General features: G+C 38.1%; 1 protein-coding gene across 1 annotated transcript in view; it reads left to right on the top strand.

Moving 5' to 3' along the window:
* SGCG (sarcoglycan gamma) overlaps positions 1 to 16,228 on the top strand; it is an 89,908-nt gene that overhangs the window by 20,826 nt on the left and 52,854 nt on the right. Inside the window, exon 3 of the mRNA XM_023190316.2 lies at positions 11,274 to 11,375. Within this exon, the coding sequence (XP_023046084.2) occupies positions 11,274 to 11,375 (102 nt within the window). The remainder of the gene's footprint in view (positions 1 to 11,273; positions 11,376 to 16,228) is intronic.

Here is a 16,228-nt window from a genome sequence, read left to right as displayed (position 1 = left end):
TTATTTTGTTAACAGAATATGATATTTAATGGACCTCAATATTCCCTCACAAATTTTTCCATCTCTTTGCAAATGCACTTGAGTAAATTGTTGTATAAAGTAAATATGGTCTTAAAGTTGTTGCTTTCCAAAATTTGCTGAGAGGTAGATACACATTGTTGTCTAACATTGACTTTTCTTTGTATGTGAAATGTCCAGGTTAGTAGCAAAAGCATCAATACAGTTGATGATACAACCGTAATATAGTTCTTAGTTGTTAATTGCATAAAATGATGTGGACTAATGGATTCAATGTAGACTTATGCTGGTCATCCTGATACTCTTAATTTAATCTCAAAGTATATTCTGTTTGATGATCTAGTCTGGGTTCCACCACACTGTTGGTAATATATTGAGAAGCACATTCAGCTATGTGGAAATCTGTTTTTAATTCCTGGGTAGTCATAAATGATGACAGTTATAATAATGAGCATGATGATAATGATGATGATTACCTTTGTGTGGTGTGTTAGAATGTGGAAAGCACCATCACTCTGCGTATATAAACGCTCTTTACAATGCCTCCTTTTCCAAATTAAGAGACTACTGTTCCAAATATTTTATATGAGGAGAGGTTCTAATTTGATTTTTATCCTCAAATAGTTTCCTGGACACCGTTTATTGAATAATTGTACGTTTCCCAATAGTTATTATACATTTGTTGTCATACTATAAGCTTTTATGAATAGAGACTATTTCAGAGCTACATGTTGTATCTACCTTTCTGTTGCCTCTTTTGCTAGTGTTTTAGAACCCAACATTTTCACTTATAATAAATTTATCATTATATATATATATATATATATATGCCAGTCCCCCTGATTATTTTTTGCCTTTACAGTCTATTATGAAAATTTTCAAATGCATATTTTAAAAATATGAATTCTTCATGAAGTTGTGTGTCATCCTCGTAAGGCGCCATGTCAGTCTTTTCTGATTTTCCAGTTGTATCATCTATACTGCTAAATGAACATACCACCTGCGAATTCCTGAGTCCTTTCTGTCCCGTGATTCTTCTCTTCTTGTGTCTGGAGTTGTTCTATGGTAGCTCCTCTCCTACCTCTTCTCCTGCATCTTTTAATCAGCTCTACTTTACAAGATATGAAAGTAGGCTTGTCTATTTTTATTATTTTTACTAGCATCTAGTATGCTGCTACCACATAATAGGCACTCAGCAAATACAGGTACACTTCAACTGAATTGTCAGAAATTAAATATTTTTACTGAGCTCACACAACCAGAAGATGAGAGTTAGGATTTGTATCCATTCCATTTGATTCAAAAATCAACCCTACTCAATGGCCCTGCATGAAAAGTCATAAATGGTGATAGTGAGAATAAGTGGCTGATGAGTATACTTCCCTAACATGATAAAAAATATTTACAACAAACCAGCAGCCAAGAACATATGACCAAAAGCCCAGAGGCAGTCCCACTGAAGCCAAGAACAAGAAAAGTATGTCTGATATCACTACTGTAATTTGGCATTTTTCTGAAAGTTTGACAAATGCAGCAACAGAGTTAGTTAAATAAGGAATAGAAATAGATTAATAGAAGATGATTTGAGAAAAAAAATTTGCAAGTAATTTTAGTGTTACCTTATGAAACCCGGATAATTAAAGAAAAACTATTGAAACAAAAAGTTTATAATATATGTATTTAGTAAGAAAACATGTTAGTGTTCATTATACATCTATATTTTGGTTTCAACTAGCTAGAAAATGGGGTAGAAGAAAAATCACACATCATATTATAAAATATATGTAAGTTCTTTATAAAACTAGAATAATTCAAACCTTATGGCATATAAACACCAAATATACCACTGAAACATAAAAAGATTTCAGAAAGAGTTGGTGGGGATATAACCTGGTACATTCAGTAGAGTTACAGTTTGTTCACTTTTCTGAAGATGTTACGCTTCACTAAAATAAATGTAAAATAAACTATAACACTAAAATTATTTAACTTGTTTATTAAGATAGTAATGATAAATATTAAATTCATAAACTTAAAAAATGAAATTTGTTGGGAAAGGGTAGTAAACTCAACATATTGTCAATTTAAAAATCAGTATCAGAGAGTGACCAATATTTCTGCACTCACTCAAATTTAACGCTGATTGAACAGAGATTGGACATGCTATACTTACTTCTGTTCATTTCCTCCCATGACAGGTATTGTGCTGCTTTTATTGTATTAATACAAATAGATCAAGGCATCTGAATGATGGTTAATAGGGACAACCTCACTTTGTTGAAATGAATATATCCATTTGAGTCTAGGAAAAACTCAGGAAATTACTGTGTTTTTTGATATTGAGAATTCTATGGTGGGAAAATTATGAGCCAAACTAACTGGTGCCTGTAGTCCCTGCTACTCGGGAGGCTGAGGCAGGAGAAACGCGGGAACCCGGGAGGCGGAGCTTGCAGTGAACCGAGATCGCGCCACTCACTGCAGCCTGGGCGACAGAGAGAGACTCCGTCTCAAAAAAAAAAAAAAGTACAAATAGAGGCCCATATTTTAAGGCACTACAGTCTCCACCCATAGATGAAAAAGTTTAAATCTAAAGCATTCAGACTAATAATGGCTGATAAATTAGGTTGATATTTGAAAAAGTAATTTTACATTATTACTTTTGTTACCTGCCAATGACTTTAAATTATCACAAATGCATTAAGTTAAAAAGAATAAAATTTTAAAGACTAGTTCAACAGTGAAAATGTATATATTAAATTCTATTATTTTTAAGAAATTACTTGTTAATAGAGAAATAGTTCCAGATAATAGGAAAAACAGAAATTTCAATTTTTGGTCTTCAGAGCATTGACATAGCTTATGGTTTTGCCTCACGTATTTTGTTGCCACTTAAAGATAGGAGGGGCTCGGTGCGGTGGCTCATGCCTGTAATCCCAGCACTTTGGGAGGCCAAGGCGCGTGGATCATGAGGTCAGGAGTTCAAGACCCATCTGACCAACATGGTGAAGCCTTGTCTCTACTAAAAATACAAAAATTAGCCAGGCGTGGTGGTGCACACCTGTAGTCCCAGCTACTCAGGAGGCTGAGGCAGGAGAATCACTTGAACCCAGGAGGTGGAGGTTGCAGTGAGCTGAGATCATGCCATTGCACTCCAGCCTGAGCAACAAAGCAAGACTCCATCTCATAAAAAAAGATAAGAGGGAGATTCATTCAAAGGTGTTGTGTATCTAACTTTTGTTTAGGTCAGGCATGTAGGCATCGTGCTGGTATCTAATAGGACGTTTTAGTGGTTTCCATTTTCTACGTATGTGACTGGAGCAGTAGGAAGTCTGCAAGATAATAACAGATCCTGCTGTTTCTGAGTCAGTCTATACAGATTGAAGTAGCTTCAATCAGGTAATTTTCAATTGTATTTGATTTTGTTGTAATTAGAAAACCCGAAAATTCCAATATTTTCTGAGGTTTTTACTCCTACATATGTGTTAGTTGAAGAGTCACTCTAATAAGATGCAACTACAGGCTCCTCCCATTCCACGCTGTTCTCTGCATTATATTATACACATCTACTATAGTTCTTATTATTCTTTCTTTCTTCTGCTGAAGTATGAACGCCTCCAGATGGGGATTTAGTCTAATACAGTAGAATTCAACAAGCATTTATAATGTGTCAGGCACAGTGCTAGACACGCATAATACAGAGAGGAGGGGGCAAGTGCTGGTGGAATGGGCTCCCAGCACAGAGCACAATATGTGAAATGCTTGGAAAAATTAAATCTCATTTGTCTTTACTTCTAGTTCAGAGTGAGCCTACACTACACGGGCAAATGCACCAGAATGGAAATCTCCTACCAACCCCAAATTCCAACCCCAAACAGGAAACACACACACACACACACACACCACACACCAATGCAAGCACTGCTAACTACTGAGTACATTTTTTCCTACTAAGCCAGACACAGGCCATAGAAAATTCTCACACAACACTCAAGGTTTCTAACCCTAGCTACACAATAGAATTACCTGGAAGCTTCATAAATTCCCAATGCCCAGATCGTGCAATAGAGTAATTTCATCTCAACCTCTGAGAGTAGGGCCCAGGTGTCTGTGCTGCTTACGGCTCTCCAGGTGCTCCCAATGTGCAGTCAAGCGTCTTAACGGCTCTCCAGGTGCTCCCAATGTGCAGTCAAGCGTCTTACGGCTCTCCAGGTGCTCCCAATGTGCAGTCAAGCGTCTTAACAGCTCTCCAGGTGCTCCCAATGTGCAGTCACGCGTCTTACGGCTCTCCAGGTGCTCCCAATGTGCAGTCACGTGTCTTACGGCTCTCCAGGTGCTCCCAATGTGCAGTCAGGGTTCTGAACCATTGCTATGCTCTTGTCAGTGAGCACGGTCCCTGGAGCAGCAGCAGCACCCACTGTGAGCTCATGAGAAATGTACAATCTCAGTTTCCACCCCAGTTCCACCGAATCAGTGTCTGCACTTCAACTAGACCCCAGCTGGTGTAAATACTCATGGAAGTTTGACAAGAACCTCAGCAGCTTCCACCACCTCATCCTCGGTGAGTGAGTGTCGGTAGGTTGAGTGGTGATTCCCCAAAGATGTCCACATCCTTACTCCCATATGTTACCTTCTATGGCCAAAGGGACTTTGCAGATGTGATAACATTAAGGGTTCTGAAATTGAAACATTATTTTGTATCATTTATCACTTTAACCAGTTGATTAAAGGGCCAGACTTGTAGAGATGGGGTTTTGCCATGTTGCCCAGGCTGGTCTTAAACTCCTGGGCTCAAGCGATCCGCCCAGCTAGGCCTCCCAAAATGAGCCACAGCACCCAGCCACAGGGCATTATTTTATGGTGGTAGAGCTGTCCTGTATCTTGATGAGTTGTACGACTGTATGAGCTTGTGAAAATTCACAGAAATGTTTAGTTCTTAGGGACATTTTATTTAGTGAACTTTATTTCATGAAATTGTATTTAGGGTAAATCTTATTGTTTGTAAATTACACCTGAATTTGTCTTGACTTGTAAAAAACTAAAACACCTAGGCATCTTTTTTTCATTTCAAGCATTTGTTTGGTGATGTGTTGTTTGCAGAAGTTTATAGATTTATTTTTTATTAAAATAAGAGGATCTTGCAAGTGAAAGGAAACAGGTCATCTTATGTCAATTCCTACTTTTTTTCTTTTTAAAAAATATTTTAACTTTTATTTTAGGTTCAGGAATACATGTGTAGGGAAACTCGTGACTTGGGCATTTGGTTTACAGATTATTTCATCACCCAGGTATTAAGCATAGTACCTGATAGTTTTTTGTTTGCTTGTTTGTTTTCTGAACCTCTCCTTCCTCCCATCCTCCACCCTCAATTAGGTCCCAGGGTCTGTTTTTCCCCTCTATGTGTGTCCATGTGTTCTCATTATTTAGCTCCCACTTATAAGTGAGAGAACATGCAGTATTTGATCTTCTGTTCCTGTGTCAGTATGCTAAAGATAATGGCCTCCAGTTCCGTCCATGTTCCTGCAAAGGATGTAATCTCATTCCTTCTTATGGCTGCATAGTATTCCATAGTGTATATGTACCACCTTTTCTTTATCCAGTCTACTGTTTGTTTATTTGTTTGTTTGAGACAGGGTCTTGCTCTGTCGCCCAGGCTGGAGTGCAGTGGCACGATCTTGGCTCACTGTAACCTCCACCTCCCGGGTTCAAGTGATTCTTCAGCCTGAGCCTCCGAGTAGCTGGGACTACAGGCATGCGCCACCACACCCAACTAATTTTTGTATTTTTAGTAGTGACGGGGTTTCATCATGTTGGCCAGACTGGTCTTCAACTCCTAACCTCAGATGATCCACCTGCGTTGGTCTCCCAAAGTGCTAGGATTACAGGAACTGTAATCTCAGTGTGAGCCACTGTGCCCAGCCTATCTAGTCTACTGTCGATGGACATTTAAATTGATTCCATGTCTTTGCTATTGTGAGTAGTGCTGCAATGAACACAATGCATGCATGTGTGTTTATAGTAGAACAATTTTTATTCTTTGGGTATATACCCAGTAATGGGAGGATTGCTGGGCTGAATGGTAGTTCTGTTTTTAGTTCCTTGCTGAGTTGCCACACTGCTTTCCACGATGCTTGAACTAATTTACACTCTCACCAGTAGCATATAAGTGTTTGCTATTTCTCTGCAACCTCACCAGCATCTATTACTTTTGACTTTTTAATAATACTCATTCTGACTGATGTGAGATTGTATCTCATTGTGGTTTTGATTTCCTTTTCTCTAATGATTAGTGATGCTGAACATTTTTTCATGTGCTTGTTGGCCACTTGTATATTTTCTTTTGAAAAGTGTTTGTTCATGTCGTTTGTCCACTTTTTAATGAAGTTGTTTGTTTTTCATTTGTATGTTTGAGTTCCTTGTAGATTCTGGAGATTAGACCTTCGTCAGATGTAAAGTTTGCAAATATTTTCTCCCATTCTGTCAGCTGCCTGTTTACTCTGTTGATAGTTTCTTTTGCTGCTCAAAAGCTCTTTAGTTTAATTAGGTCTCATTTGTCAATTCTGGCTTTTGTTGCAGTTGCTTTTGCTGTTTTCATCATGAAATTTTTGCCAGTTCCTATATCCTAAATGGTATTTCTTAGCTTTTCCTCCAGGGTTTTTATAGTTTTAGGTTTTACTTTTGGTTCTTTAATCCATCTTGCATTGATTTTTTTATATAGTGTAAGGAAGGGGTCTAGTTTCAATCTTACACATGTGGCTAGCCAGCTCTCTCAGCACCATTGATTGAATAGGCAGTCATTTCCCCTTTGCTTGTTCTTGTCAGCTTTGTCAAAGATCAGATGGCTGTAGGTGTGTGGCCTTATTTCTGGGCTCTCTATTCTGTTCTGTTGGTCAGCATCTGTTTTTGTACCAGTACCATGCTCTTTTGGTTACTGTAGCCTTGTAGTCCAGTTCGAAGTTGGGCAGTGTGATTCCTCCAGCCTTGCTCCTTCTGCTTAGGATTGTGTTGGCTAATTTGGGCTCTTTTCTTTTTGTTCCATATGAACCTTAGAATAGTTTTCCTAACTCTGTGAAGAATGTCATTGGTAGTTTGATAGGAATAACATTGAAACTGTAAATTTCTTTGGGTAGTATGGCCATTTTAATGATATTGATTCTTCCTATCCATGAGCATGGAATATTTTCCATTTGTGTCATCTCTGATGTCTTTGAGCGTGTTTCATAATTCTCATTGTAGGGATCTTTCACCCCTTGCTTAGCTGTATTCCTAGGTGTTTTATTCTTTTTGTGGCAATTGCGAATGGGACTGCACTTTTGATTTGGCTCTCAGCTTAGGGGTGCTGTTAATGTACAGGGATGCTACTGATTTTTGTACACTGGTTTTGTATCCCAAAACTTACCTGAAATTGCCTATCATCTCCAGGAGCTTTTGGGCAGAGACAATGGGGTTTTCTTAATATAGAATCATGTCATCTGCATACAGGATTAGTTTGACTTTCTCTCCTCCTATTTGGATACCTTTTATTTCTTTCTCTTGCCTGCTCTGACCAGGACCTCCAATACTATGTTGAATAGGAGTAGTAAGAGAGGGCCTCCTTCCTCATCTTGTGCCAGTTTTCATGGGGAATGCTTCCAGCTTTTAACCATTCAGTATGATGTTGGCTGTGGGTTTGTCATAGACGTCTCCTTATTTTAAAGTATGTTCCTTCAATACCTAGTTTATTGAGAGTTTCAACAGAAAAGGGTATTGAATTTTATTGAAAGCTTTTTCTACATCTATTGAGATAATCATGTGCTTTTTGTCTTTAGTTCTGTTTGCATAATGAATCATATTTATTGATGTGCATATGTTAAAGCATCCTTGAATTGCAGGGATAAAACCTACTTGATCATGGTGGATTAGCTCTTAGGATGAACTGGGAATGAGTCCCTCTTTCTTTTTTTTTTTTTTTTTTTTTTTTTGAGTAGCTTCATTATTTTCCTGCATGTTTTTCAAATAAAGAAAGTAACAGCCAGGGAAAGAAATGACAATGAACAGTCAGCTTTGGCAAGCTGACTATGTAAATTAGTGACCACAGAGGCTAGGATTAACATTAGGGTTTTTTTGGCGATATAACAAGTAGAGTCCAGAAAACTGCCGCCATATGTATACTTGAACCCAAAAATTCAGCAGCAAATTTTCAGAACAGAATTTGTAATCTTGAAATTCTGCTTTGTTTAACTCTAGGCCATGAAATCTTTAATGGAAATGTTTGCTTTAAAAATTGGCTGATTATGCATACATGATCGATTTTTATAATTTCTAATGTTGGTTTAAGTTTATAAACTATATTATAAATGCTTCGCTGGATCCCATGAGAAAATCCTGAATAGTAGTTGTCAACCTCTTTAGACTCTGAGCCCTTTCTTCAAACAAAACCTCCCAGTGCATCACACGTATAAAAGAGCTCAGAAGGCCAGGCACGGTGGCTCACACCTGTAACCCAGCACTTTGGGAGGATGAGATGGGCAGATCACCTGAGGTCAGGAGTTCAAGACCAGCCTGGCCAACATGACAAAATCCCATCTTTACTCAAAATACAAAAATTAGCCGGGCATGGTGGCACACACCTGTAATCCCAGCTACTCTGGAGGCTGAGGTGGGAGAATCACTTGAGCCCTGGAGGTGGAGGTTGCAGTGAGCCAGGATTGCACTACTGTACTCCAGCCTGGGAGACAGAGTGAGATTCCAGAAAGAAAAACAAGCTCAAAAGTGCTCATCTGCCCAGTGTGGGAGGTAGCTGCACCCAGCAGTGTGTGGGGCTTCCACATGCACACTGCTAATGCCACCACTCCGAAATGTCAGTTCGAATTGTAGTTTATGGATTGAACCACATGGCATAACCACACATTTAATTTGGTTCTTGTTAACGGAGCTTTCAACTGATGATGTCTTTGAAAGTAGAAGTCTATTGCCTAGCAGGTAAGATTCAGGTCAGGGGAACATAGCTCTATCCTAGAAATTTACCTGTCACAACGTAAAATGTCCCTTACTGCTTTGTTTCATCCTTTGGACTGTCCTGCTTTCCTTTTTTAAATAATGGTTTCTATTTGGGGAAGAGCGGAAAGATCAAAGCTCAACTGGTTGAATTCAGATGCTTTTAAGACAGTCAGAAGGGGAGGACAAGTAGGCAATCAGATACATGGGTATGAAGCTCAGAACAGACTATTTACAGGTAAAAAAAAGGATTCTTCCATGGGGATGGCTACTATCAAACATAAAATACCAAGTGTTAGGGAGGATGTGGAGAAATTGGAATTCTTGTGCACTGTTAGAATATAAAATTGAATAGCTACCACGGGAAACAGTATGGCAGTTCTCAAAAAATTAACAGTAGAATTCCCATATGATCGATCATTTCTGCTTTTGGCTATATACTGAAAGAATTGAAAACAGGAAATCAAAGAGATATTTGCACACCCATGTTCATAGCAGCATTATTTACAATGGCTAAAATATGGAAACCACCCAAGTATCCATCAGTGGATGAGCGGATGAGCAAAATATGGCTTGTACACACAGTAGAATATTATTCAGCCTTGAAAAGACAGAAATGTCGTAATATGCTATAACATGAATGTTCCTAGAGGACATTATGCTAAGTGAAATAAGCCAGCCACAAAAAGATAATACGATGTGATTCCACTTACGTGAGGTACTTAAAATAATCAAATTCATAGAGACAGAAATGCTCTAAGATTTGACCTTATCGCCATATACATATATTTCAAATTGCACCCCATGTGTACAAGTACAATCCCTCAATTACATATTAAAACTTTTTTTTTTTTTTTTTTGAGACGGAGTCTCGCTCTGTTGCCCAGGCTGGAGTGAGTGGCCAGATCTCAGCTCACTGCAAGCTCCGCCCCCCGGGTTCCCGCCATTCTCCTGCCTCAGCCTCCCGAGTAGCTGGGACTACAGGCGCCGCCACCACGCCCGGCTAGTTTTTTGTATTTTTTTAGTAGAGACGGGGTTTCACCGTGTTAGCCAGGATGGTCTCGATCTCCTGACCTCATGATCCGCCCGTCTCGGCCTCCCAAAGTGCTGGGATTACAGGCTTGAGCCACCGCGCCCGGCCATTAAAACTTTAAAACAAGAAGGGAGAAGGGTGGTTGCCAGGGGGTTGGGTGGAGGGGAGAAGGGGGAGTTAGTTGTTTAATGGGTACAGTGTTGAATTGTGCAAGATGAAAGCAGTTCTAGAGATGGTTGGTGGTGGTGGTCACACAGCATCATGAATATACTTAAAGCATGGATCTGTACTCTTAAAAGTGGTTAACATGGTAAAATGTATATGACATTTTACTACAATTCTAAAAATTTGGAAAAAAACGGATAAGCCTCCACACTGAAATAGTAAATGAAAGCCAATTCATAGCATGAACGCAGGAAAGGACCTAAGACCGAACTTGAGGGAGCCAGTAGTCAAGGGCTGGGTAGGGAGGACAAGCCTGTTAGGAGACAGAGAATGTGGTTCTGGAGGTGGGAGGAACCCAGACAAGCACAGCATCATGGAACAAAGGAGGACAGTGTTTCAAGGAGGAAAGGGTCCAGTGCCAAATGCCCTGAGAATGCAAAGGGCATGAAATGCCCACAAGTTTTAACAGCACAGCGGTCATTGGTGACCTCCAGAATCATGTCTGCCACCCAATCTGGTAACCCTTCATGACTGTAAACTCCTTGAGAGCAGGCACCTTGAAAAGACCTCTACATCCTCCCGTTTTGCTTTTCACTTGAGAAGTGCTCAATAAACATTTACTACATAGTGAACTCAGATGATGGTATTTATGGTATTTTGGGGCAGGTGGTGGAACTGTACTATATTCTGATTGTGCTGATGATTACACAAATCTATATATGTGTTAAAACTCATAGACCTGTACACCTCAAAACAATTAATTTTATTGTAACTTAATTTAAATTTTTTTTAAAAAATAGTAATATATTATTTTTCTTACATGGTGATGGGCTCTTGAGTATTTATTATAAAATGAGTCTTGAAATTTTATATGTGTTTTCTAAACAGCTCTTTGTATTTATACAAGATTTGGTAATATTGAATATTGAATTAAAAGATGTGCAGTTTTAAATACAGTATTTAGGAGAAATACAGAAAAGGTGGTAGGCAATATGTGAAAATACATGTGTAATTTAAGTCAATAGCAAGAGGAATGAAAAAGCAAGCAATAAAAATTATGCATTGTCTCTTTTTTTTTTAACAGGCAGGAATGGGCCACTTGCGTGTAACAAAAGATGGATTGCGCTTGGAAGGGGAATCAGAATTTTTATTCCCATTGTATGCCAAAGAAATACACTCCAGAGTGGTAAGAAAATATTGAAAGACAAATAATTTGTGCTTTATGAAAAATAAATCATGGTTAAGCATAAAAATTCAATATAGTTTACAGAATATTTTTAAAGCACATACATGTGCACATATTCATGATATGCTCTTTACAAAAAGCTTGGCCAATAGGTTGTAGAATTTATCTCTGATACTACCTTCTAAAATTATTTCATTTTAATGTGCTTCAGATCTGAATCTGGTGGCCTCAGTAGTTTAGACCATAATAAACTAAAGGTTTTAGAAATGAAAATTTTTTACCAAGAACAATTTAAACTTCTTTATGTTAGATCAACTAACTTAAATATATTTATCTTAGGGTATACAAAATTATCTAAGAAGCTTAGAAAGAAATTTGTTTCTGCCAGGTGTGGTGGCTCACGCCTGTAATCCCAGCACTTTGGGAGGCCGAGGTGGGTGGATCACCTGAGGTTGCGCCAGCTTGACCAACATGGAGAAACCCTGTCTCTACTAAAAATACAAAATTAGCCAGGCATGGTGGCGGGCACCTGTAATCCCAGCTACTTGGGAGGCTGAGGTAGGAGAATCACTTGAACCCGAGAGGCGGAGGTTGTGGTGAGCCCAGCTAGCACCACTGCATTCCAGCCTGGGCAACAAGAGCAAAACCCTGTCTCTGAAAAAAAAAAAAAAAATCATTTCATTGTATTATGTTCTGGATTTATTATACTAATTACAGATTATGATCCTGTAAGATTCTAAACAAGCAGATTCAGCATTGTCATTAAATAATTATGTGACTTTAGAAGTAAATCAAGGTTTTCTTCATTTACCTCCATGGAGCTTATAAGAAGGACAGCCAAGAATAAAGTGCAAATACATTCAAACAATGTTTGCAGTATGTCCTATTTCTACTTAAGCAATGCTATGAGCATTATAGTAGGCATGAACATTTTGCCAGATTATTGATAAATGGCATTACCTGCCCGACCCACAAAAAGTGAAAACTTCACCCAGCTATAACTTTCTGGTTATTTGAAAAGCAGAGTCTTCATTTTCCTTTCATATTTCTGAATATGAAAGGGTATTTCAGTATCTCCTAACTTTGGAGGCTGTACCAGCTACTATAGGAGAATTAGAAAGGAAACAAAAGACTTACTAAGAAACATGAGGTCTTGTTAGACAGACAAAACACACTCCTGAACCAGACATTCGCCAGGCTCTATTACCAACTGCAAAATGGCATGGCATATGACTAACAAGTGAATATCACAAAGAGAGATCCCAGTGAGTGAAAAGTACATAAGTAGTTTTAGGTGCTGTTATGTTACTTCTGGGGCTCTCTTATTGGCAGTGGGAGCCAGATGATGACCTGCAGTGTAATAGGCAGGTAAGAGCCTGATTCTGTGAGGCTTACCCTTACCTTATGTCATACACTTACCTTCATTGTGATGGCATTTCAGTGTGTGAAACAATCCTGTCCTACAGGATTTCCCTTTTGTAAAAAGGGAAGTCAGACATGAATGAAGCGTTCAAGTGTTAGAACTTGGCCTTCTTTTTTCCCCGGAGTTGTGTTGGCTGATCTTCTGCCATATATTGGGAAGAATCAGACTGGTAGAACAGTCCGGTGACTGAAATCGGGTGACTAGATCATAGCAAATTTAATATTCTGGAATTAATAATAACTCTCAGTTATGTTTTATCAGGCCATTTCATCTCCAGTATGCTTTTAAAAACAGAAAGCACAATTATAGAGAATATCTCAGATAATCACATATTGAAGTCTTAGAATGTGGCATTAATGAGTATGTCAATCAATACATAAAAATCAGTAACAATTTGAATAATATTATGCGATAACAGAGCTGTACAGTGTTTTATAACTAATATGGCTTTCCAATAAGGGCCGTCCCAGAACAAAACTAAGCTTCCCAACTTCTGTATGGATAGATAGATTAGTTATAAATTTCCTTTCCAAAGATGAGTCTAGGAAGCAATTTTCCATAAAATTAGAGAAAAGAAATTACTTTATGAATTTGCAAAATTTGACACATAACTCATTTATGTGTACTGATGGGCTGAGATAATTTCTTCATTGTAAATATAATTCAACATGCTACTCTGGCCTCTAACATCTGATTACCCAGTAGTCCCTCAAAAGTAATACATGAGGGCCTGTATTGAATTCATACTTTGAATTCATGGCTTAAACCCATCCACCACGCCCATTAGTTCAAACACATAACAATTATTTCCTTTAAACAAAAAGGTTTTTAAGAAATACAGAGCCATGATCAAAAACTAAATGAAACAAATACGTGGTAATAAAGCTTACTTGAAATGATCATCTGTGAAGTTCCCAGCCCTGAAAAGAAGCTTTAGCTTACAGCCCGAGCCCACAGTGTGACAGGAACCAAATGGTCACCTCGTTGGGACTCCAGGCAAGCCCATTGCGTAAGACGGTGCTGAAGACAGAAAACAACTACAACCATTTGAATAAAACAGCATATTAAAAAAGAGCTACAACTATTAGAATAAAGCAGCATATCTGAGGGGAGGAGGTTACAAAGATGCCCGTCTAGAACTTGAATGTCACTGAGGACAGAAGCCCTAAGTCACCATTGAAAGACTGGGAGGCCCTGTGGACCAAGTGAAACAACAGGACAGACTTTCGACAGGCTGGTAAGAGCCGAAAGGTAGACGCATCCACACAGTGGAACATAAAAATTGAAATTTCATATGATGAAATCTTCATCTAAAAAAAAAAGCCCAAAAAACTTTACATAAAGGAAGATCAATATCCAACTAAATAAAAGTAGTCAACCTGAAAATGACTAGAAAAACATACTTAAGATTCTCAAAGAGATAAAGCTATTTTTAAAGGAGTTTTCCTTAAAATAACAAGAAATTATAAAATCAGAAGAGAAATTACAGGGCAGAAATAACTAAAAAATGAAAAAAATACATGAAACAGTGGTTTTCAAATATTGGACAATGGACAGCTCAGGAGACAGTTATCCCTGCAAGAAGAAAAACAGAAGAGTGACTCCTCAAATTGCCTTAACTCACTGCATGAAGAGAGTTTCCAGGCTGCAGTGAGGGAGAGAGCCAATGCAGACACAGGTGGTCTCCCTGAGTTGAAGAGACAGGGTTGGAAGGCCAAGGAGACCAAGGCAGCTGCAGTTTGCAAGGCAGAGTACTGCAGAGGAGGGGCTTGCTCCAAGCACATGGATGGCACTCTGGAGACGGCAGAGACTTTACCCCATCCCACCCCCACCAAGTCCAAGTCCATGGATAAATATTTACCAGTGTGTGTGTGTGAGGAAGCTACCTTGAGACTAGTGAAATACCCACTCAAAAGGAGCAGAAGGAACCATGTGTGGAGGTCACATAGAGTGGGGAACAGTTCATATTCTCGCCAGAGTGGAAAACTTCATAAATTATGGGCATCAGGTAGAATACAGAAGGGTGTGGCTCAGAAGTGGTACAAGATCAACACTAGGAAAAAATCCTGCTCTAGTCCATTCTAACAAAGCTTACAGGAATCCTTGAAAGTATCATGCGTTTTCCAAGTGATTTGTTCCATCCCAGAACAAAGTTCTAAAAAAACTACATTTCATCTGTGTACAAAAGTCGAGGAAAGCATAATCATGTTAAGGAGAGACTTAAATATGGAAAGACAGAAAAAACACAAACAAATCTTCTAGAGATGAAAAGTATAACATCTGAAATTTTTAAAAAGCCAATGGTGGGACTAACAGATTACTAACAGACTGGACACCACAGAAGAAAAGATCAGTAAAGTTGAAGGTATAGCTATAGATACGCTCCAAAATGGAGCCCAGAGAAAAATCACTAGAAAAAGAAAGCAACGGAGTATCAGTAACTACAGACACAGTACCAAGGGGCCTTATGTATGTGTGACTGGCATCTCCAAAGAAGAAGAAAGAAGAGAGGACAAATATTATTTAAAAAGAATAATTCGTAATTTTTTTCCAAGCATGATAAAACCTTTAAGTCCACAGATAAAATATGTTCAGTGAACCCCAAACAAAAGAAACAAGGAAAACTACAAGGTACATTGTAATTAAATTGCTTAAAAACAAGAGAGAAAAATCTTAAAGAGGAAATCTTAGAAGTAGCTAGAAAAAAAAGGATATATAACATACAAAGGAGTGAAAAAAATATGACATCAGCCTTCTGGTCAGTAACATTTTGTGCCAGAAGACACTGAAGTGCTGACTTTAAAGTACTAAAAGAAAAAAAGGCCAACGTAGAACGCTATACCTAGCAAAAGTATCTTTAAAAGACAAAGTCAAAATAAAGACTTTTTTGGACTTAACTAAAGCTGAAAACAAGTTACTTCAGCAGAGCTGCACCACAAGAAATATTAGAGGAAGCCTTTCTGACAAAGAGAATATGATGCTAGAAGAAAAATCCAGATGTTCACCAGAAAAATTTTTAAATACCAGAAATCGTAACTATGTGGGTATACAAAAAATAATTTTAAAAAATGTTAGAAGACACTTTGCTCAAAGCCAAAAGAATAACAATGTATTTGGGATGTTGTAACAGGATAGAAATAAAGTGTATGAGAATAATGAAACAAATTCCATAACAGGAAAAGATAGAAGTATTGCTATAATGTTCTCACATCACACATAAAGTGGCAAAAAATTATTGAGGATGGACCATAATAAGTTAAAGATGCTTAGTATATCTAAAGTAAACTCATAAGAAATATAGCTAATACATTAACTAAGGAGATAAAAATGAAATGATAAATACTCAGTTAATTCAAAAGGAGGTAAAGAAAACAAAGAGAAAATTAGTTGAATATGAAAACAAATAGCAATTTGGTATATTTGAACCAAC

The sequence above is a fragment of the Piliocolobus tephrosceles genome, chromosome X (assembly GCF_002776525.5).
Source record: "Piliocolobus tephrosceles isolate RC106 chromosome X, ASM277652v3, whole genome shotgun sequence".
Lineage (NCBI taxonomy): Eukaryota > Metazoa > Chordata > Mammalia > Primates > Cercopithecidae > Piliocolobus > Piliocolobus tephrosceles.
The sequence above is the reverse complement of the archived record's forward strand: the minus strand, read 5'-3'. Positions and strand labels throughout refer to the sequence as shown.